Source organism: Solea senegalensis, linkage group LG1 (genome assembly GCF_019176455.1).
Source record: "Solea senegalensis isolate Sse05_10M linkage group LG1, IFAPA_SoseM_1, whole genome shotgun sequence".
Lineage (NCBI taxonomy): Eukaryota > Metazoa > Chordata > Actinopteri > Pleuronectiformes > Soleidae > Solea > Solea senegalensis.
In genome coordinates this window covers 38,905,390-38,928,215 of record NC_058021.1, presented here as the reverse complement: position 1 = coordinate 38,928,215, position 22,826 = coordinate 38,905,390, and the positions used below count along the sequence as shown (strand labels likewise).

General features: G+C 40.0%; 1 protein-coding gene across 3 annotated transcripts in view; it reads right to left on the bottom strand.

The window, feature by feature from the left end:
* col11a1a (collagen, type XI, alpha 1a) overlaps positions 1 to 22,826 on the bottom strand; it is a 70,058-nt gene that overhangs the window by 33,964 nt on the left and 13,268 nt on the right. Inside the window, exons 5-31 of one of the 3 annotated variants that reach the window (XM_044030748.1) lie at positions 21,762 to 21,881; positions 20,001 to 20,093; positions 18,745 to 18,840; positions 16,936 to 17,223; positions 15,729 to 15,794; positions 15,136 to 15,177; positions 14,947 to 15,009; positions 13,580 to 13,654; positions 13,398 to 13,481; positions 12,401 to 12,457; positions 11,277 to 11,330; positions 11,106 to 11,159; positions 10,155 to 10,208; positions 10,018 to 10,071; positions 9,428 to 9,481; positions 8,969 to 9,013; positions 8,759 to 8,812; positions 8,626 to 8,670; positions 7,181 to 7,234; positions 6,190 to 6,234; positions 5,925 to 5,978; positions 4,940 to 4,984; positions 4,379 to 4,432; positions 4,224 to 4,268; positions 2,767 to 2,820; positions 2,567 to 2,674; positions 409 to 462 (exon numbers count right to left, since the gene is read on the bottom strand). In XM_044030748.1, the coding sequence (XP_043886683.1) occupies positions 409 to 462; positions 2,567 to 2,674; positions 2,767 to 2,820; positions 4,224 to 4,268; positions 4,379 to 4,432; positions 4,940 to 4,984; positions 5,925 to 5,978; positions 6,190 to 6,234; positions 7,181 to 7,234; positions 8,626 to 8,670; positions 8,759 to 8,812; positions 8,969 to 9,013; positions 9,428 to 9,481; positions 10,018 to 10,071; positions 10,155 to 10,208; positions 11,106 to 11,159; positions 11,277 to 11,330; positions 12,401 to 12,457; positions 13,398 to 13,481; positions 13,580 to 13,654; positions 14,947 to 15,009; positions 15,136 to 15,177; positions 15,729 to 15,794; positions 16,936 to 17,223; positions 18,745 to 18,840; positions 20,001 to 20,093; positions 21,762 to 21,881 (1,911 nt within the window). The remainder of the gene's footprint in view (positions 1 to 408; positions 463 to 2,566; positions 2,675 to 2,766; positions 2,821 to 4,223; positions 4,269 to 4,378; positions 4,433 to 4,939; positions 4,985 to 5,924; positions 5,979 to 6,189; positions 6,235 to 7,180; positions 7,235 to 8,625; positions 8,671 to 8,758; positions 8,813 to 8,968; positions 9,014 to 9,427; positions 9,482 to 10,017; positions 10,072 to 10,154; positions 10,209 to 11,105; positions 11,160 to 11,276; positions 11,331 to 12,400; positions 12,458 to 13,397; positions 13,482 to 13,579; positions 13,655 to 14,946; positions 15,010 to 15,135; positions 15,178 to 15,728; positions 15,795 to 16,935; positions 17,224 to 18,744; positions 18,841 to 20,000; positions 20,094 to 21,761; positions 21,882 to 22,826) is intronic. The other 2 variants (XM_044030756.1, XM_044030764.1) reach the window with 2 other exon arrangements.

The following is a 22,826-nucleotide window of genomic DNA, read 5'->3' as shown; positions in this document are numbered from 1 at the left end:
TATTCTGTTTAATTCCACAAATGTTTAGAGGTTATACAACACACCACATAATGTGTCTGGGAAGTTTTCATATTGAAATAACAACCCCTTTTAAATTAAAATGTCAAGCACAACACTCCTGCAAACACAAAACTGAATGATATTAGCCAAACTCTGAGGATGGGTAAACAAAATCACTTACCTGCTGCACAGCACTTCAACACATGTTGCATTAACGACATCAAGTAAGATTTAAATCAGATGCATCACGATGATAATTTCAAAAATCTAATATTTGCGATGTATCCAACCTCCTATGAACTTAGAAGCCTTTGTGTAAATTGTGCCCAAATTGGTAACTGCTAACAGTTTTTCAGAACTAATTTATTCTGTTCTGTTCAGAGAAGAGAAGAGTATACATTTACTCACCTTTGGTCCTTGTCTTCCTGGATATCCTGGCAATCCTGGGACACCAAGTTTACCCTGTGAAACACAAACAAAGTACATGTCAGAAAATACACGGAGAAACCATTGATGGTTTTATGGTCTTTTCCCATTAAAACACAAACATGTGAGGGACGATAAGAGCAGGAGTGTTGCAGGCTGATAAAAGTAGCCCAAATTAATCAGGATTAAACAACTAAAGCCCAAACTTTTCACTGCAAATTATGCATTGAGAGCTGCAGGAAGTGGCAGAAATGCTGACCGCTGACCATCTATTTACATTATTTTTAATCTTAATCTTGTACTCGTGCAATACAACTAAAGACATTCTATTCTATTAGGGTTGTATTTATTTTTGTTTTGTAATAATCAGTCAGCAGATAACTACAAAACAGATCCTATTCTGCAGAAATATTCAAGTTAAGTTATTAAAATACATGTATTGATTATGGATTACCGACTATTTCCTTAACAATTTATGAAAAACTGTTGGGGATGGAAATTCTCTGCTGGATTAAGGTGCATCGATAAGTATTTTAAAATAATATTGATTAGACAAATGCCTGTGTTAAGAAGAAGGACATTGAGGTTGGTGTTTTGGAGGGGAAATTATCTTTAATTAGATAAAATATCGTTTACCATCGTGACATGAATGCCATGGAGGTGGAAACAATGGGAAATCAAATTAGGGTACCAGATTGATGAGTGTCATGACTATAACTATTAAAACCTTAATTATTAGCAAATAATTTCACCACTAATGTTCAATTCTCTCTCGAATCATGTTGAATGTCAAACTGTATCATTGGAAACTTGACTGCTAACAGTATTGATGAGTGTCATGACTATAACTAGTAAAACCTTAATTATTAGCAAATAATTTCACCACTAATGTTCAATTCTCTCTCGAATCATGTTGAATGTCAAACTGTATCATTGGAAACTTGACTGTCGTCTAACAGTAAAGGATATAGATCAGAGTCTTTGTTTAGAACGAATTTGTCAAAACAGATTTGAAAACATTTCATTATTGTGTTATCTTTGAATTCACATCAAAGCTTTAAATAGACTTGGCGTTATTGCACAAAACTTAACTGCTGTGATACTGACAAATAATAGTGTTTCCTAAATCTGGGATAAACCAGACAGGAGTGTCCCCTTATTGCCTTTATTTATACACTACAAGCCACTGAGCCTCAGCGGTGTCTATGGTCATAAACATCGTATATCTTTGTACAAAAAACATCATTTTAATACAATATTCCCCAGGTAATGGCTTCAATCAACACTTATCTCAGGGTGCGAAACAACTCCACATCAGCATGATTAAATATTGCAAACCACAGCACACACCATTCACTATCACTGAGGGAGGTTTTACTTCCACCTGGTGTGTGAAATAGCCTGGAGGTTAAACAAATGCTTTCTATAAATGATTAGCTAATGACAGTCACAGTCAAGAAGACACTCGTCCAACAGGCCTGTATTTGTGCCTGTACGGGCCTTTTTTCCCATGAAAGATATTTAGATAAAGCACCGGCGTCATTAATCAAATTAAAGTATGAATTCTCTGTGATGGCCTTCAATGGATATCAACATATCACATAGAAAATAATTCACATTTCTTAAAAAGAAAAACTGTGTGACAGTTGCTCTATACCCAGAAAATGTTTTTAAATTTAAGTTGTAGTTTCACAACGACTTTATGTATAGAGATGAGCAAGAGTGGCGATGTCCAAGGAAAAACATGTCTTACTTACAACGGCGAAATATCCATCTTCCAAAAATAAACAGACATTTAATTAAGAAGTGTTATAAAACAGACACTGGAGTGGAATGATTTAAGTGCAATGCTATCAATACCACATTGACAAACTGTTAATGCAAAGTCAAACTTTTCAAGTAGATATTTCTGTAAATGCTATACAGGAAATGGTTTTATCAACCTATTTATTAACCATTGTAAAGAAAATTGTACATGCCTTTAAAACTCTAAGGAACAGTAATATGCCCTGAAGACAACATTACTCTGCAGCAGTTGCTGCTCATTGACTCTGTATTTTTTTACATCCCAGAATGATGACTCCACTGTAATGACAGCAGCTGGACAAGAACGTTACCTATGTATATAAATAACGGTTACCTTTTCCCCAGCAGGTCCAAGGGGCCCTGCTTCTCCGTTGGGTCCTGATCGACCTTTAGGACCTTCAGGACCATCTTCTCCTCGGGACCCAATCATGCCAAGCTCTCCCTGTTGCATGAGCAGAAAGAACCAACACAGTGAGTAAGTGTTGCCATGCATATTTACGTGACATCTGATGTTATTTCACTGAGGAGACTCACCCGGTCTCCTTTGATTCCCATGTCTCCCTTGAAACCTGGGAAACCGTCCTCACCCTAAAATGAGACAAAGATTGTTTGTGCATTTATTTATTGTGTCTTTTAAATGATGTGTTGACATCAATTGTTGAATCCCACTTCTTGTATTTAGTGAGCATCTTAAAAAAGAAAAAAATCTGACTGCCACTGTGGAGCACAGGACCAATGCTGCTCTCTGCTGGTCAAAAAGTGGAACAGCATGTGTAGCATACTTGGGTTAAAGGGTTGCTCTCTTGCTGTACCACTTTTCACACTCTCTACAATAAGCACCAGCAAGTTTTGTGAGGAAATATTATGATGCAGAAACTACAAAACTAAAAAAAATGCATCCAATGCAAGGATTTCTTTCTTTATTTTTTACAAATATAATAACGACACACTGAATTCAGATCCATAAAAGTGACACCAAAGAACACCTATGTGAAACTTGTATGTAAATCCAAACGTATAGCTCTGGTAAACACAATCATGAGAATGCTGAAAGCCACTGTACACTTCCGCCTAGGATTCCTCTTTTTTCTTTGACACTGTGTTTCCAGTCCGTCACCTGTCCATGTTTTCAACAGAATCTGATGCATAATGCAACAGTGTGTGTGTCTGTTTCTAGTAAGTTGAAACACACACACACACACACAGCCACATTCACACGACACCTGAGGTAAAGTGCATCCTTTATTCATAACAAGCCCTTTCTCCTCAAGGTTTTGGCTTTTGAACCTCTTTCTATAAATAATTCAATAAAAAACTGGTATGAATACCTGTCACTGCAGAAAGAACAATGCACCGCAGTCTCATAATTGATTTTATGAAGCAGTGTACGTGTATTGGTCATCTTAAATAAACGTCAGGCATACTAAGAAGCAGCTTGGATTAAATCCTACATGGTGACACACACCAACACTTCAAAAGCACTTGAGATCAAGTGCAGTGTTCTTTGAGACCAGGCTTGATCATCGCAGCTTTACAAACTTCAAAAAACGCATAGAGGGTCACTCCAAGTCTCAGCCTCCACTGAAGATTACTATCGGGTGACCTCTGCGTGGTGCTTCCTGTCGGTCTCTTCAGCTCAAAAGATTTTAAAACAAAGATCGAGAGCCGCAGAGACAGACAGAACAACTGAGACATGAATACATTTCAAGTATACACAAACTTTATTTTGCCCTCTTCACCTTCTTGATAAAACTAAGTTTCAACCACAAAACACAAAGTGTGGCTTGGTTATATAGCCAATCTTTCCTGCCTCTGACACAAATAAACCCCACATTAATTATATTGAAAGGCTGAGGATAACTACATCTGCTCAATCTACTGCATTAATACACTATATGATATCATTTCTTTCCAGTGTTTGAGTCACAATCTCATTTGGCTGCTCACTTGCTCACACTACATGGTGGTAAGTTAAGAAATGACGTGTGTACCTTCTCTCCCTTTGACCCCTTCAGACCACGGACTCCATCAGCTCCCTGTTGAACCGGAGACATTACAGCCATGAGATAAATTCAGCACAGTTATGTACGGCAGAGTGAGAGGAAAGAGTCTGAACTCCCCAAAGGGAGTCGATCATAAACCGCACCTTCACGCCACGAGGGCCAGGATAACCGATAGGACCCTGTGGGCCTGATGAACCCTGTAGAAAAGAAAGCAGAGTTGGTTTATTCAATCACCAACTGCATGTCATTAATAGCTATTTACTGTATACACTGGTATTCATTAGTTATTTTAGTGCAGGCAGCTGTAGAGTATTAATCCAAATGTTCTGTCAAATACTGACACTCATATAATAAATTAACAGCATTATTACAAAAATATTTATACACTTTAGACACAACGAAAACATGTACTTGAATTCTCCATTTGTGTGCACCTATTAATTACTACTACTATTATTCTTACAATAAATAAGTGCTATGATTTCTGCTTGTTTCCCCAGAAGCAAAAATAAATAAATACGTAAATAAAAAAATACAAGCACAATCATAGAGCTTCAGAAGAATAGTTCCGCTTTGTATTATCAAGGGAAACAAATTCATTTTATCTGAACAATTTCCTGAGAAAAGAAGCTACTTTAGTTTAGGAACTGCACGACCATACTCGTGTTGTCTTTTCACCACAGTAACACATTAAAAACACCTACTTGTGCTCCTTTCTCTCCAGCCGGCCCCTCTTTACCAGGATGACCCTGTAAAATAACAGTTGGTAAAGTGGTTAATGGTGGTTGTTGCATTTAAACTGAAAATAGCGAATGCAAAATAAACTGCTGGACGTAACAAAGACAATGTTGTGTTACTGTGTATAGAATATAGAGAAAAAGAGGCTTCTTTGCTGTTCTTTGAAGATGTGATTAAAAGGGGTGACTTGACTGTTTGGTTACCAGAAAAGGAAGTACTGAACCTAATGAGTGTGGTGTTTCTAAAATTCACACTGTTGTTTCTTAGCAAGGGTTTGTACTTTTATGTTGTTATTTCTGAGGAAAAACCACAGAAGGGAAACTGAAAACTATATTCATTTGTTCATCATTTGAACTTCCTCTGTGCAGCACACTGACCATTGTGGCTTGAGGCTGGAGCCTGTAATAGTTGAGCTGGAGAAGAAGTCTGACATTTACCTTTAGAGATCCTTAACTGTGTCTTCTTCCAAATCCCTGCAGCCTTTTCTAGACTAACTTTTTTAAGTGATCCAAAAACATTGAATCAGCAGAAACTGGACTTTGTTTGAAGTTTGCTTGAATATACTTGAACAGAAGAGAATACAATTTGTAGTTTTCAAGTCCAGTTGCTACTGATTTAATGGTTTTAGGATAGCTATGACTTTCATAAATGATACTACTATGATAATAATATTTACTGACACTATACTGTAAGTCATGCTCGGGGATCTACATGCTGGTCTCAACCTGCTTCGGTGTCAATAGCTTGATGGATACAGCATATTACAATGAATCTGAAAGATGTTATATCATATAATGCACACGTGTGGGAACCTTTGTGTTATGCGTTCATTTAAAAGCCTAAGAAATAACAATGGTCCAAGGTTTGCAGAAGTGAAGTGGTGTAATTTGTGATTCATGTCAAACTGATACACTATATGTATGTATATATACAGGTAATAAGAGCACGCACAGGAGGCCCATCAGCTCCAGGTAATCCCGCCAACCCCGACCTGCCCAGAGGTCCCTGCACGAGACAAAGAAGACAACAAACAAGGTCAAACATCAGAGGGCACAAACAAGACGCCAGCAGTGCAACACAAAGCACCTTTTGACCTTTACTGTATCACTCGTTCATGGCTAATAAAGTGGTTTCAATCAAACACAGTTCCAACAGCAGAACTCCACCATGCACGTTTGTGTAAATTCAAATAACAGACAAAGGAAAAGTGACGTACTTTTTCTCCAGGTGGTCCAATAGGGCCTTGAGGTCCAGGAAGACCCTGTGAGGAGGAGACGCACAAATATACATTAGAGCTCAATGCTCAAACACATGTTATTTTTGCTGTATACTGCATACATATACATATATATATATATATATATATATATATATATATATATATATATATATATATATATATATATATATATATATATATATATATATATATATATATATATGTATATATATATATATATATAAATATATATATATATATATACGGTACATACACATATAGCTGGTGAAGAAATGTTAAGATTGTACGAGTTGGTTCAGAAGACATATTATCACCTGGAATGCTTGTGGAAATGCATACACTAAAATATGTGTGCACATTTTCTGTGTATTCATGTCCCTGTGGCTATCTAATGTGTGCATATGTGTGTGTGTGTTGCAGTGTAATTTGAGGCACTGAAACTTGCTCCAACACGTGTGGCAGCGTCGCAGGAATTCCACCAACATGAATAAGATGCTTTCAAATGGATCAACCCCAAAAAAATTCCCCTCTCCTCCCAAGGTAAACCCCTGATGTGTGTGCACACACACACGCTTGTGTATTTTGTGTCCAGTGAGAGCTCAATGGACAAGCGAGAGACAGGTGGGCACTGAGCAAAAAGCACATTTTAAAAATGCCGAATGAAGACAATATGTTTCAACAGTTTTTTTTGCTGCCTTCAAATGTAATTTTAAAAACACAGCGCTGTCTTTTACACGCGGCAGTAAATGGCTTTACACCCTGCTGTGAAAATAAAGCCGTTCGAATGAGCATCTCATTCCTCAAATGAACCTCTGCTCACAAACAGTGGGTGAAAACTAAATCTGCTTTTCTGTCTGTGTGTCTGTGTGTGTGTGTGTGTGGAGCTTGTTTTATATCATGTGCATCTATACTGCACGCTCTGTGTTCATCGTGGTGGGTGGGACTGTGTATGATTGCCTTTATTTACCTGTGTTCCTGGGGTTCCTTGCTGCCCAGGTGGGCCTGGTTCTCCTTGTGGTCCCTGAAAAAACAAGGAGGCTGTCAAAGACTAGACACCAAACCCTGGTCCCAGAGTAATCCTCTGTCCCAAATATCACCAACCCCCAAACTGCACACATCAGTGTCACTGTGAACAGCCAGGTGGACTCTATCCATATGTCTGCCCAGCAACAGTGTAAATTACTGTGGCACTTAAATGTGCTTTTTATCTGCTGTTCAGAATGGCACTGAAATGTAAGAGGATAAGTAATACTGAATTACTAAATGACTTAGTGAAATTAAGGCAAAGAAGCAGCATTATCCTTCTTTACCATATTCTCATTTAGAAATAATGTAATACAGATGGAGGTAAAGCAGACGGTAACCCTCTTTAGCATCAGTTAGAGTTAGAAAGTTAAAGATTAATTCATCCCTGGATTGTTTAAGTGGTTATAGTCACAAGTTAGCATGCACCCTTGTGCTTCCTCGACGTTCTCCAAATCGACTGAGCGACGTGTCTGTAGTTGCTTTCTATTGAAGAAAGAAAACTGCCTGTGAAGAGATTAATGGGTCTGTCTCTTGCAAGTCGGATTTCTGAGGATGTAACATCAGGCCAAAAAAAAAAAGAAGCGCTGTGAAAAATCCTGTGAGGGACATTTAAAAAAAGTCACGTTCATCCTTTTCTGGGATGAAGAGCTGTGGTGGGAAGACCTTGATTGTAACAGATGGATACATGCCGAGGAGTATGTGGCCTTTTTCTGAAGCTCTTGTGTTTTTTAGGGCAGACACAATTCGATCAATCGCTTATTAAATTACTAAATTAATCATATAACAGACATTTCTGTCTAATTGAGATAAGAACTGACAGAAGAATCAATTATGAAACTAATGATTAGTTTTTGCCCTGAAGTTTTTTATTTGGTTTCGTTTAACTTCAACCAGTGAAAATAATACGTCCCACTCTGTCCCGCCTGCTCTCCCGTCAAAGCTTCAGCAAATGCTATATTATTAAATCATGTGTGAATCACCTGTAGGAAAACACTTTGGGATTGCGAAGAGGATTACAAATTAGATAAAACGACAAATAGGCATTAAATGTGAGGCTGTGGGTAGATCTGTGCCCCTAAGTCAATATTTTGCCTTTAACAATATTCATCTTGTATGACTCTTATTATAAGTTGGCAGCAAAAAACCAACAACAAACTTTAGCTCTTAATCCTCGGCTTCCTTTCAAGTGGCCACACTTCTCACCTTCTCACCTCCTCTGAACCGAGGAGTGACCTTTAATCTCACAGCTGTGCCTCCTTAATGGGTCTGAACAATGTAAACTACACCAAGGTAAACTGTGTGTGTCCAAGTGTACACACACACAGCTGCGCACAACTCAGTTCTGCAGGAACGCTGACTGACGTTTCACAGATAAATCGTTCGTACCATGTTTCCTTTAGGACCATGAGGCCCGTCAATTCCAGCAACACCCTGAGAGAGACAGAGAGATCAGATAAGACACATGTATACCACAGGAAGTGATGTCAAAAAAGGGGATGGCAAAGACGACGCTACATACAGGAGATCCAGGGGGTCCTGGAGAACCACGAGGTCCCAGCAAACCTCTAGGACCCTGTTAAAAGGGAGAAGCAATGACTTAAAATGCACTTTGTTCATTTTATTTATGACAATATGGCAATTTCTTCTAGTGGTCATTTCGCCGCTTGTTGGAAATCCCATATGAATGGAAAAGCATGATGAAATAACACCAACAACAAACAAGCCTTACACTCTCTCCAGATAATCCTCGGGGCCCGACCTCTCCGTCTTCGCCCTGAGGGAGCCACAAGATAACAATCAGAGAAAAATCTCCTGAATTGGACACTGAGATGTTACGCTGCTCTCTAGTTTAAACCAAACAAATTCACCATTAATCATAGGCTCTTAAAAGTGCTTATTGTTTGGGGCCTAATGTCCACCAAAAAGAAAAAAACAAAACATTTTTAAAATATAGTCACAGCCCTGTTGTGGATATGGGGGCGGGGGTTAGTTGCAGGGGGAGGAAGGGTTAAAGACAAACTCTCCTCCTCCTCAGATCCACCCAGCTGCTGCAGCCTGAGGGCCACAGCTCATGTCAAGGAATATATTAGTGGGTCACTTCAGCTTAGTGATATAAAGAAAAAAAATAATAATAACAATAATAATAATAATACTAATTAAATGTCAAGTAAAAAGAGGAAGTTCTCACTCTCTGTCCATCCTCTCCTGGAGATCCTGTGGGTCCCATTGGCCCTGACTCCCCCTGAGATGAGAAATGGGAATAAAAGAGACGAGTGAAAAAGATTCAGGATCATTTATAACATAACCGACTATAAGGATGTACATTGTGGACATTGTTGTTGTTATTGCAACCTACAGAAATATTTAGTAGTGCTGGTTCAGTCACTGTGTGCTTCTAAAGCGCCGTCAGAAAATGTGTTTCATTCTACAAACATGGCTTCAGTGCAACTACATCACATCTGTCTGATTACTGCAGGTGAATTAACAGAATTAGACAAATTAAACTTCATTCATCATTCAATTATTCAACTCATTTCATTGCCGTTATTGACTCATCTCAGTGAAGTTTAAGTGGTCACTCAGCGTTGTGTTTTTACACAGCTAAAACATAAGAATCTGTTCAAACAAAAGAGGACAAATCCTCAATAACTAGGACGGTTTGTTTTGATGCCAGTTCTGTGACATAAACTGTTTTTACTCAGTGAAACAACAACGTTGTTGTTCTAGAAGCTGGATTCTGACAAACTGAAGTGGTGACTTCCACCACACTGTGCTCACCCTGTGACCCTTTTCACCAGGCAGGCCGGGGAGTCCATCAAAGCCTCGGTCACCCTGTGACAATGCAGAGCAGAGTAAGTCACCAGACAACACAGCATCACAGTAAGTTACTCATCACAGTGTGCAAACAACAGTACCTTAGAGCCTGACTCTCCAGGCATCCCCCGGGCACCGTCGGCTCCGGAGCGACCCTTAAAAACAAACAAAACATTTTAACATGATAGGATGACAAATTGTAAGAAATTTAATACATTATAATACTTTTTTTTTTTATTTGCTTTCTGCTGCATACGTTGTTGTCTACCACGCTACTTTAGACGTGACAGTTTTATCAAATAGTGACATTCTAATGCATTGCTGTACCCCACTGCAGGATTTTATTGATTTGGAAGAAAGCCGCTCTTGCTGGGGTCCAGCTGGTTTGTTAGATTGTGCAAAGGCTTATCAGTAATAAAAAGGAATTAAATAAACATATGCAGCGTAAAGCGGCAAACATTGTGGAACAGTGGAGCAGATGATATTGCTGTAGCACAAGTCACTGATGGACGTCACAGGATGAGGTGTTGGAGGATTAGGAACAGGCAAACTATAACATGAATATGTTTATTAATCTGATATGACTCTTGCAGCGATAGATAAATACATTTTTGTGATTTCCTTTTCTTGGCTGCTATATAAGGATTATATGAAATGACAATTTGATTCTTATGCAGCAGCAGATGAGTATGTTATAATTAACGTTCATATAATTAGAGTTTATCACATTTGCAACATGAATCAAGCTTGGTTGATTAATGTGCCGATGACTTGTTCGTGTTTATGACTTGCAGTATGGCAGTATGGCCCTGTAAAGTGACACTAATTGGCATTTTCAGACAGATTAACAGTGCGGCTATTGATCCGAGGACTGGAGACAGCGCAGGTCCTTTAAGCACATTTCACTCTATTGTTAGTTTAACCTGGAAATAAGCCTCTCAGCTTTGGAGCAGTGGCCACAAGTACAAACAACCACACAACAACAAACACAGAGGCATGTGAGTACACACTGCTGCACAGTCAGAGTGTTGCAGGTCACTGAGTTCACTCACCCTCTTGCCAGCTTTGCCGAGTTGTCCTGGAGGCCCCTGGATGCCACGAGGACCCTGCGCGGACACAAAATCCACTTACTGATTGACAGACTAATAACCTGGGATGTGGCCTAAAGAAGCAGATGAATAACATTGTTGTGTATATCAGTAGTAGCATCAGTCGTTTCTCACCTGAGGGCCAGGGTCTCCGCCTTCACCTTTTAGTCCAGGACTACCAGGTAGACCCTAAAGAGCGAGAGATACACAATTCAGGTTCCTTCACTTTGTGACCAATGCAGTTGCTACAAAACAGATGATTAAAAGTAGAGAGAAGAAAACAGCAGATGGCGATGTTTAGCTAATTATGCACTTTCCTGACGCATGTTCATGTGAGGAAAATGATTCCCCACATTCCTTTGCTAAGATGTATAACCAACCAAGGTAGAAAATTGACAGTTTGATCACCTTTAACATCTTATAAATTCTACACCTCTGTGTGTTTTTCTTCTAAAACGAGCATCAAAGGCAAGAACACAACCAGACTTTGTTGTCTTTTAGCATATATTTAAGTCTAAAACTGCAATCCCAAATTATTGGTACAGGCCAGGATGTTGGGAATACTCTGTACTGTAATCTGTCTGCAGACGAGCCTGGATTGAAAGCTCGTAATTTGGCAGTTACACATAGACGTTTAGTGTCGTAAAATAGCCTTAGTGTCTGAAAAGCTGCCTTTTAAACATCTACTTAGATCATTTTAGAAAGGTACATTTGAGGCAAAACACAAACGCCTCAACTTCCCTTCCACAGTTCTTTGCATCTGATGATTGCCATGTCATTTCAGATCAATATTCTTGGCCCTGTAGGCTACAAATGGCAAATCTGAAACTGAGTCGTGCTTTGTGCCTTTTCCTGCAGCAGATAAATAGGAGATCATGTATCAACAAGCCCAAGAGAGGAGAGGGATGGGGGGGCAAAATGAAATTTTCTTGGCAGCAGATAGCACCTACCAGGCAGGCAGTGTGGTCACTGAGCCACCAGGTGCTGATGTAACAGTGTTACAAGACAAATAATGTGTTCTCTGCTCTTTCTCCCGAAAACTAATAAAATATACAAACATATAGCTGCACAAGCAATGAAGAATGACAATAGTATGAATGCACAGTTTGTGATTGCAGAAAACTAGTTTTTATATTTATATATCACAGGAAAAGAAGCTTAAATTCACTTTGAAGCGTCAAAATATGTCAGTGTATGGCAACTTTTTCTAATTATTAAATGCAAACAAAGTTGGGAAAAATGACAAAGCAGAGACTCACCACTGGTCCTGATCTTCCTGTCAAACCCATCGGCCCAGGGGATCCCCTCATAGCCAGCTGCAGGTCAGACACACAGACACAGGCAAGGACAAGGTCAGGTTCCATTCAGTTTCAAATAAAATGCCCTTTTTGTTGGCCTTTCTCTTTGCATTTCCATATCATCTGTCTAGTTTTTGCCCTTGAATATTTGAGCAGGAGTACGTGAGAGACATAAATCAGTCTTTGGTGGCATCACTTTCACTGCACATGCTTGATTATTCAGGATCATTATTCATCCTAACTGTTATGTACTGTGCATCTGATTACATAATAATACAATATTAGGGCTGGATGATATGTCCAAAAAATGTATTAAAAGAAAATTGTGTATTTAAATGTCTTTATGGTCAAAACAAACATTGGCATTTGTAAAACACATTTATCTGTTGCACAAAGCATAAACATTATATCATTATATACTGGACCTTTGAATTATTAACATTGAAGAAAATTATATCATAAATATATTGTCATTTAATTATTTCCCAGTCCTACACTGTGTACATTCTCTACCTGCTGTTTTGTGATTTAATGAGCCCACATCGCTTGGTTCACTGTGGTGTTTGGGGCTGCAGAACCCAACAGGTTCTTTAAACACTCCACAGTTTCTCTCGCTCTCTCTTTTTTGTTCCTTCCTCGCTCATCTCACACATGCCCAAAGACACTTCCTCCACCTGTCAGTTCAGGCCACCCACAGGTCAAAAGCCCCTGGAGTATTTTTAACAGTCTCTCCTGTCCATCTGTTCAAAGTGGACTTTTTTTTTTTTATGCCGCTGCTCTTCAGCCTGCTCGGCATGTCTCATTTTAGCCTCAAAAGGCCAAATAAACACAGTGTGGCCCCCTCCCCTCTACACTAAAATGCTGTCCCCCTTATCCTTCCCCTCCTTCCACTGTACAGCTGTGTGTGTAGGCAGCTGAGCAGGGGCGGGGGGTTTGTTTAATGTCCTTGTCTACTTACTCTGGCCTGGGAGAGGATGGCCTGGGCTTGGGCTTCCTGGGCTGACACCACCGGACCCTTCTCACCATCTCCGCCAAAACGGAACTGTTGAAGGCACACAAACAAATAGATTGTTATCTCGAGTAAATACTCAGGACATTCGCCTGGTTTGGAAAGTACCTCATTCTATTCTGAACACTTACTGGTAACATTAGCATGGTACCAGGAGGCCCTGGTAAACCATCAGCCCCAGGGAGTCCAGCACGGCCGGGAGGGCCCTGCAACCCAAAGAGACACAGAGTCATTCAATGAGCATCACATTTAAGATGAACTCTGACACAGGGAAGAAAGGGAAAAAAATAAATAGTAATGTATGTAATTTATGTTTGATCATATCTAAATTTAGGAATTTCACTAGACCAGAGAGCCAAAGAAATAACATGTGTGGCTTTCTGTTGCCTTTGTAACACATCCAGCATGTGCACTTTCAAGATAAGATTCAACCCAGATGTAAATAGTGTCACAGTATTACAGTGGTGTGGATTTTATTTTGGAAATCAGTGATGCATCCAGATGCAGTGAAAAGTGAACTTGTTCCTGTACTAAGCTCCTATGGTGTGAAAAGTGGCAGTAATGTGGAAGGAAACACAAACACAACCCCACACACACACACACACACACACATTCACATATAGTACACACCACACAGCTGGGACACTAAATGCTGGAGGTGTGCTGTTCGTTTGAGTCATTAATATGTTCTGCTCCTCCTCCAGCACACATAGACTGAGCCTGTTCATCTGTAATCCACGCTATGTCTACAGTCCAAAACCAACATCGCTTTCCATGAATTCTAGTGTGTGTGTGTGTGTGTGTGTGTGGAAGATGAGAGATGGAGAAAGAGAGTTTCAGAAAGTAAAGTGTTAAAAAACATCCTACTTACTATCCATCAAATGAAACTCACGTTGGTCTAATATTTATAAAGTGGCATCTACATTATGGCATACATCGTGTTGCACAATTATCTGTCGTGGTGGTTCAGCTTTTGGGCTCTTAACAGTGACAGTGTAGGATTTAATGTGATACATATAGTAGATCACCGTTGTATTTAAAAAATGTTATTTAAAAATATTAGCATGCGCCTTATTTATCTGACACTGAATTGACACTGAAATGTCTAATCAAACGTTACTGAAACACAACAAAAAAGTGGAGTTCCCTGCACAACTTAGACATGATGCAGCAGAACATTTTAATATTACATATTACTTAAGTAAACACTGACCTACAAGGCTTTTCAGTGGAGACAAGCTCCACTTTGGTTCAACTTGACAGGTAAACTGATTGACCAGTGCATACCTTGTTACATGTTCATTAATACTTAGTTACTTTGCATAGCATTTCCCGCTATGAAGTAAACAAAAGTATAGTTACAGTGCGGTCGTACTGATACTCTATTAGAAACACTATTACTGCTTATAGAGGTACTAATATGACTCACTAATATTCATATAGGAATATGACATCTCTTCACCAAATGGTCCAGTTTAAGTCATAAACGATAACTCACCCTGTCACCGGGATCTCCAGCAGTGCCTGGAGGTCCGTGTAGTCCAGATGGACCTGGGAGACCCTGAAAAGACGAGGCTGAGTCAGTACACAACTGTCAGCAGCAGCAGCAGCAGCAGCAGCAAGGCGGCTTGTTTATTTCTGAGTACAATGGTTTACTACACTGTGGGAGTTAAACCAGTATACTCACAGCTGGGCCGTGAGGTCCTGGTGGTCCTTCAATCAGCATGCCCTTTAAAAAACAAACACATTGGGTCACACCGTGAATACTGACCTGTGCAGCAGAAGCTCTGGAGGAGTCGACAACAAATCTGGCTTTTTTTGTGTGTGGCGTTTTGATATGTAAGCGGAGTAAAAAGCACAGGTGTGATGCATACAATTCATTACGATATCAGTAACAACTGGGCCCCTTTTTCTTTACCTGTAATTAAAAATGTCGAACATGGCTGCTATTTTGACAGTTCATAGTAAGAAAAATAAAGTACAGTTGTAAATAATGAAATGATTTATGGCTCAGTGCCATTTAGCTGCTTCACAGTCAGAATAAATGTGATCGGGAACACTTGTGCTTTTCCACATTAAACATTAAAAAAAAATACTCAATATTTTAATTTAAATTAGTTTTAAGGATGCATGCTGGCTCACTGCAACAATGAATGTGATCAATAACACATGTCATTTTTCAATTATCAACAATAATAAGAAGATAAAAAAGTTTGAACAAACATAATTAAGAGCAGGAACAACAATAATAATATCAGAATAAACTTTTTTGGTCCTTACTGGTTCAATCACAGCCGGCTCACCCTTCTCTCCCTTCTGGCCGAGGGCTCCTCCGACTCCAGCAATCTGCAGTTACAAGGGAAGTACAGAGGTGGCATTCTTCACACAGCAGTTCTAGTTCACAGTTCAATGAATGGCAGTGATGAGTAATGGTGACGGGGGGGGGCTCAGGTTCAGCCAGGTGCTTCAAACACATTTTACTCAATCAATCAGTGAATATCAAATACTGCACTGTGACTACTGCAGCTATGTCAGAGGCGGAAAGACAGTGAGAGAGATACACGATGTGTGAGTCAGCATCACAAAACGAAACAGGCAAAAATGTTAGTGACATTGAGCAGGAATGGGACCTGCGCTCTATGTGCTTGAAATGGAGCTGCGCTGTCATAATACTGTCATTGTGCAGGGGGGGCTAAAGGTGACACGTCACATCAACGTCAGCTAGATAACTTTATGAAGAGAAGGATAATGAGAATTGTTGCCTTGTAACGGACACTTTCACGATTGCTCGTGCAAAACTGCGAACGATAACATTTAAAGTAAATAGCTAAGCACACCTGTGGTTTCATTAGCGGCAGTGAATGAGTTCATCTGTCTCGTGTGTGGATGTGCACTCCGGGAGAGGAGGATGTGGGGTGAGGTGGGATGGATTCGTTCACAGAGGGGCACTTAAATGTAACAATTCCCAAAGGCGCACAGACACAAAAAAGGGGTTTGATGATGTTTAGACAGATGGGTCAATTTACACAGCAGTGACGCCAAATGTTTAGAAGATAAAAACAAAGTCGTTCTGAGAAGACGAACAGGAGCTGTGAGTGTTTGAATATAAAAGGCGGGGTGTAGATATACTGTAGGTGCCCTTGAGTTAGAGCATAACTGTTTTGCATAAAGGGAGGGTTATGTCATGTAGTTACAATGGCTGAGAGATGAAGTTACAAGGGAAATTGTTTTGTACTTGTGCACACACAGAATAAATAAATACTAATGCAAGAAGTAATCTGTTTACACCAAGAAGCATGCAATAATCCCTTATCACAACTGATAGTCATTACATCCCCAATCACAGACAATGCATTTACTGACGACGCATGTGTCCCATGACAAGCAACAAACTACGCAAGTCGTGCACTGGAAGATAGAGTGAGTCTCTGATTTCGAGCTTTTCATGCACACACCCTCCGTCGGCAGGTCCGGGTGCGATACTTACGGCGCTCTCAGAAACGTCAGTTTCAGCAGCGACCCCGGGCCCCACCTCATCCTCGTAGGCCGCCGTGGGCTTGGACGAGGCCGTGCCATACTCATCATCATACGCCCCGTAATCATACAACTTGTTGTCAACCTCGCCCAAGTCATACTCCTTTAGGTCATATTCCTTAAAGTCATATGCTTCCGCACCAGTGTCCGAGATGTCCACTGTTTCTGGGAGAGCGGTGGGCTCCGGGGCAACGGGAGCAGCATCGGTGACATAAGCACCGACAGCATCCTCCTCCGCAGCCTTTCAGGAGTTACCCAAGCAAAGTTGGGGGAAGCATTGGTGAGCAACCGAGGAGATAAAGAAGTTAGTCAAGCAATTGAGGTGAACAGTGTAAAGTCAATAAAGCAGGCTGCAAATGAATTTGGCTTATTTTTCAGAACATAACATGGTAACACTTTATTTATTCAAAGTATAAAAATGGATCTATGAAGATGGTGTTTGACACAAATTATGCACGGAAGAAAAAAAATGAATAAATCAAGTGTTACCATGTGACTGATTCTGAAAATGCAAAGTTTGTAATTTATATATATTAGCACAGACATGATGTCATTTCAGCCTTTATTTACTGTGCTGCTGTAGACTAACACACGCAGCAAAGAAAGGCTGAAATACACGTCTAAAATAGCAGCAGCTTCAATGTGCAAAAACATCAAATCACTTAGTAGTAGCTGTGCAGATATACAGAGTGCATCATGATGAGGAAGAGGAAGTCAAATTGAAATTTGTTAGAAGGCACTCTGTATATTGCACAAGTGCTTATTATTTAACTCCCTGTAGATTTTGCATAATAGAGCAACAGAATGGATGCAATTATATTATAATCACTGACAGCATTCCCCTTCCAATGTCACAAAATTCTTCATTTAAAGCTGCCGGTATAATTACATCCACTCTGTCAAACACTGCAGTAGGCGACGCATGTTCATAGCTGGCTGTGAGAAGATCATTGATCATAGTTCTTCTAGAGGCATTTTGGTAGAACTAGTGATCAGAACCAAGCTCATGTGATGGACAACAGGATGTATATAGTGACAAACTACTAATCGCCATTATCATTTACGATAAGTGGCCTTGACTGAGAGACGCTCTGTCATCATCAGCGTCTTTTAATCCTGGATAAAGCTGCAAGTCTTGCCAACGCCACACTCTGTGTGTGGGAAACAAAAGCAGACAAGCTGTTGTTGTGACTGAGGCAACAATTCTGGCCAAACATATTTTTGGCTCCTCGAAAGAGACACTAGCTACGTCACTAAAAGCCTGAGTGGTGGCTTGTATTAGTTGAAGAGCCACATGTTTCTTTTCTTATTTTCTTTTCAATTTGTAGTATACAGAACAGAATGCATGGCAGAAACAGTTCATCTCTCATTGCTTGCATGATCCTCCCTGACAGCCTCATAGTGTTTAAAGTAACTGCTGTTGTTTCAGCTGAATAATCAAACACTAATATTTACTTGTTCACATGCTGGAAACTAACAGAAACAGAGTGAATGTTAACATTAGGCTGCAAGCGACCTCCAGTGTCCACCACATTGCTTTCTAAGCATGCATGCATGTGCCATAGGCCAAGAGGCCAAGTGGGTTGTAGCTTTCAAATTTATCAAATTCTCAGCAAGTCAAAAGACACAGCGATTCACTAGAATGGTTGTGTCTTTGTCATTTCATACCAGACGCTTCCTTGGGAAAACCTTCCTTGATCACATTTCCCAAAACACCCACACTGCTTGTTTAAAGTAGATGAGAATGAAAATGAAAAATTACCTCGTAGGGTCCACTCGTGGCAAAGGGGGACTGAGTATGAGTATCATCTATAGTTTCGTAGTCAATGTCTGTATTGTAATCTTCTACATTGTTTAGCTGAGTCATGTTGAAAAAAGGAAAGAAGAATAAAGCAAGGGTTAAAACAAAGGCTCAAACCAAGGTTATTTGCCAGGGTTCCTCTCACTACAGACTGTACTACTTCTACACAAAGAGGTAAGGGATTTTTAGGTCGGCCATCAAAGATTTTTCCTTCAGAATTCAGCAAAGGAAGATCTTGATGGGATTTGGTCTTTTCTGATCATGGACGTTTACCCTAAAATTGCCTCTGTGTCGTGCCGGCGCTGTGGCCTGGTAGCCAGGCATCTGCCGTTTCTTCTTAGCGGGAAACTTTTTAGCTGGTGATTTTTTGGCAGCCAAGAACCTTAATGGCTTGGACTTAGTTTTACTGAGGGACTTTCTGGTCCTCTTCTTTTTCATGGAGACACTACGTTTCTTTCTCTGGAAGAGCTTGTGGCGACAAGGAACACCAAGACAAACATGGAACATTCAAAAACGATGGAAACGATTCTCAAGGCACAGCCTACGACTTTTGTACAGAGTCTTTACCATCCCAACTGTCAGAGCACGTGTTCTCCACTTTCCTGTAGCAGCCCATGTGCTGTAGTCGATATGCATGGTGTCCTTTCACATGGTCACCATGTTCACCAACTACATAGGCTGAAACTGGAATGCTGGCCATATTAATGCATGCCTTTAGATTACATGACCGTTGGGGAGGAAAGGGTGTTGTACCAGAGTCGAGGACTGGGCTTTTCATATGACACAGGAGCTGTTTTGGGACAGACTGTTATATACTTCATTAATCTGGGATATAAATACAATAATGCATTTTTCCAAAATGTGAAATACAATAATGCTGTGCTAAGACATGCTAAAATGCAAAAACACACACACAAAACAAATAAAAGCACTCGGCATTCCCAGTGAGAGAAAGCAGCAGCCTCATAAAACAGACACGAAGAGGACTGACACACTGAGTATGTTTGTATGCACACCGATCTATGATACATTTGAAGAAAGAAATGGACATTTTGGTAGGATATATTATCATCAGGCAGATTACAGCCAGTAACTGGAGGATTAGTGTGCACATAAACATAACACTGAGACACTGACAACACACGGAACAAACTGAGAGACACGGTGGACAAACGGAGACATTACACGTCTTTTTTCTTGGGCCCTTTTTCATTTACCTGTGGTTCTGAATACTCATCAGTTGGAATGGTGTCTATGGCTCCCTCAGAGTAATCATAGAGGTCAGAGTAATTTAAATCATCAGTTAAGTACTGCAGAGGTTCAGAGAGAGAGAGAGAGAGAGAGGAGGGTGGGGGTGAAGAGAGGTATCAGTGTTAGCATTAGCATCAAAGATGCAGAAGAAGATGATATGTAATGTATATCATCCTTCAATCAGCTTAAGTTTGAGGGCAAAGCTTGAGGTTTAACAATCTATTCAAAATAACATAGCATCATATGGAATGCTACACTATGCACAGAGTGATGTTATGATCATGTATTAAAAGCTCTAATTTATAAAACATCAGCAAGTTATGGTTCATTGGCAATAATTACGAATCTTTTACCTTTTTTTAAAATAATTCAAACCAAGTGCAACAAATTTAGACAATGGTTTGAACACAGCGAACAAACGAGTAAACACATGCTGAAACAAGACATGTGGGTCCTCGCCCACAAACAGTTCAACAGATGGGAAGTTTAAAAGCTCATAAAACAAAGGAAAACAACAGGGAAACCGCAACGACAAAATTACCAGCTGCATTTCAGGGATATTGTAATGGAACTTTCTCACTGCAAGCATGCAAATTATACACTTCAGGGACTACACATTCAGCCAGATTACAGGTTTCTGATGTGCAGCGCCTTCTTCTAATATTGTTTGCATCCGTATGTGAATCTTTTTTTTTTTTTACTAACATTTAAAAACTAAATGATACAATATAAAAATAACGGATGCTGTGTAGAGGGGAGCCGTGTCGTCTAACATATTAAGTGGACATAGTTGTATATCAGTTAACCTAGCATAAAGCAGGCTGGATTATTTTACACCTGGTCAGTGTCCACGGTGGTTTCACCTTGTCCATCATAATCATGCAAATGAACCAAAGATAAATATAAGAAGTATTAACTTTATAGCACTTAAATCTGAATGAATGTTTCCGTGAATGCTGCTTCAGAGCAGTGTTAAGAATTAAGGGTTAATAGGCTTTTATGTGGCATCTTTTAGAGAGAAAACTTGGGGTCAGAGGAAGACGTGAGACAGACAGAATAGGTCACTCTCTCGTCTACTTTCAATGCAACTTCAATGCAAAATGTACTGCTGGCAAACAGCAGCTGTGCTGCTCTCTGTGCACATCTGGCCAAACCTTCAGTTCAGGACAATACTGCAGGCATTTTAACTCCACCCACCTACCTGATGGAAAACACCTGATATGGCATCAGTGACAGGGGTGTGGCCAGATGTGGACCATAAAAACTATCAATTAGTGTGTACTCCTACTTTAGAGGTATACCGCTGCTGGTACAATATAGGAATATATAAAAATAGTTGTTTTTTTTGTTGTGTTGAAAATATACATGTTGGTGTATGATTGCACCAAATGCATCCGTTCAAATCAATGTACTCAGTACCTGAATGACCTATGTCTTGTTAAAATAACTCATATCTACAGTCATCGCTGCTGAAACATGCACAGTTGTGCCAGAACATAAAGTGTGAAACCTAAAAAGGACAAAAGCACCAAAACACCTCTTTAAAAAACAATCACTTCTCCCTGAAACAAACATTCCCAAAATCTAATATCTGACAAACCCAAAATGCTACGGCCACATCACTTTCAAACCGTTATCTGATGAAATGTATCAGAATTTGAACTAATCAGGACCCTTTATAATGGTATAACCCCCAATCACACCCTCCCAGGATGGATGACCTCTACCTCTGGTTCCTGGGCCTGCAGCGATTCACCATGGGGAGTGTCACAGTCTGGGCTGTAGTGTTCACAGTAGTCATATGCTGCTTTGGAATCAGCCACGATCAGAAGTTGCTGGATGTCACCCTGCAGAAAAGAGAAAAGGGAACTTTGAATCGCTGTCTCTGCGTAGAAACTGCACATATTCTTCCACGCCAGTTCAAAAGATCAGACATCAGTGGTTTCAGTGTGAATTATTTACATGCACATTACAATGACTAACAGCCCCTTCAGTTGATAAGGGCGGATGAAACCAGATTATCAGCAACAGACAAGACAAGGCTATACAAACATATTAACAAGAGGGTCATGTCTCATCCAGCTCACACATGCAAGGCAGAGAGGCATAAATATAAATCTTAAATTACAGATGCGATCCCTCCAGTCCCATACACTTATGAAGTCTGGCAGAGTAAATTCCCCCACTTGAATGATTAAACAGCTCACACTGAGTCCACACTCACATGGTGCAGGGAGGGAACCGAGCCCAGACACTGAGAAAATTATTATTATCAGTGCAAAGTTTTACCTCAGGACAACAAATAACCGTAAGACCACACTACGGGCTTATATTTCTTATCACAAATATACAGTATTATATCAGTGACTCACTTATAGAAGAAGAAACCTTGACAATACATGAGAATGAATTGCAGTTTCCACGTAAATAATGTTCTCCTTACCTAATTCACACATTGCTAATTTGCTATCTTAACAATTAGCGACAATTAGTTCAACTATATCCATCCATTACAGTGCTTATCCTTTGTGGGGGAGCTGGAGCCAGTGTCAGTGTCAACGTGGGATTGTTCTAAAATCAAGCCATCTTTGAAAATGTTAACAACACACTGTGGTTTTGTCTGAGAACCATTAAAATAGCACACAGTAAATTGAAGACATGGTTTGAGAAAAGTCACAGACCACAGTTTTCTCTCTATGGTTGTGACAGTCGTCGCCACAGTGCTCTACACCGTTCCAGCTCTGTCCCGCTTTGTTGTCACTTCAGCCAAAACACACAGCTTGTTGCACGAC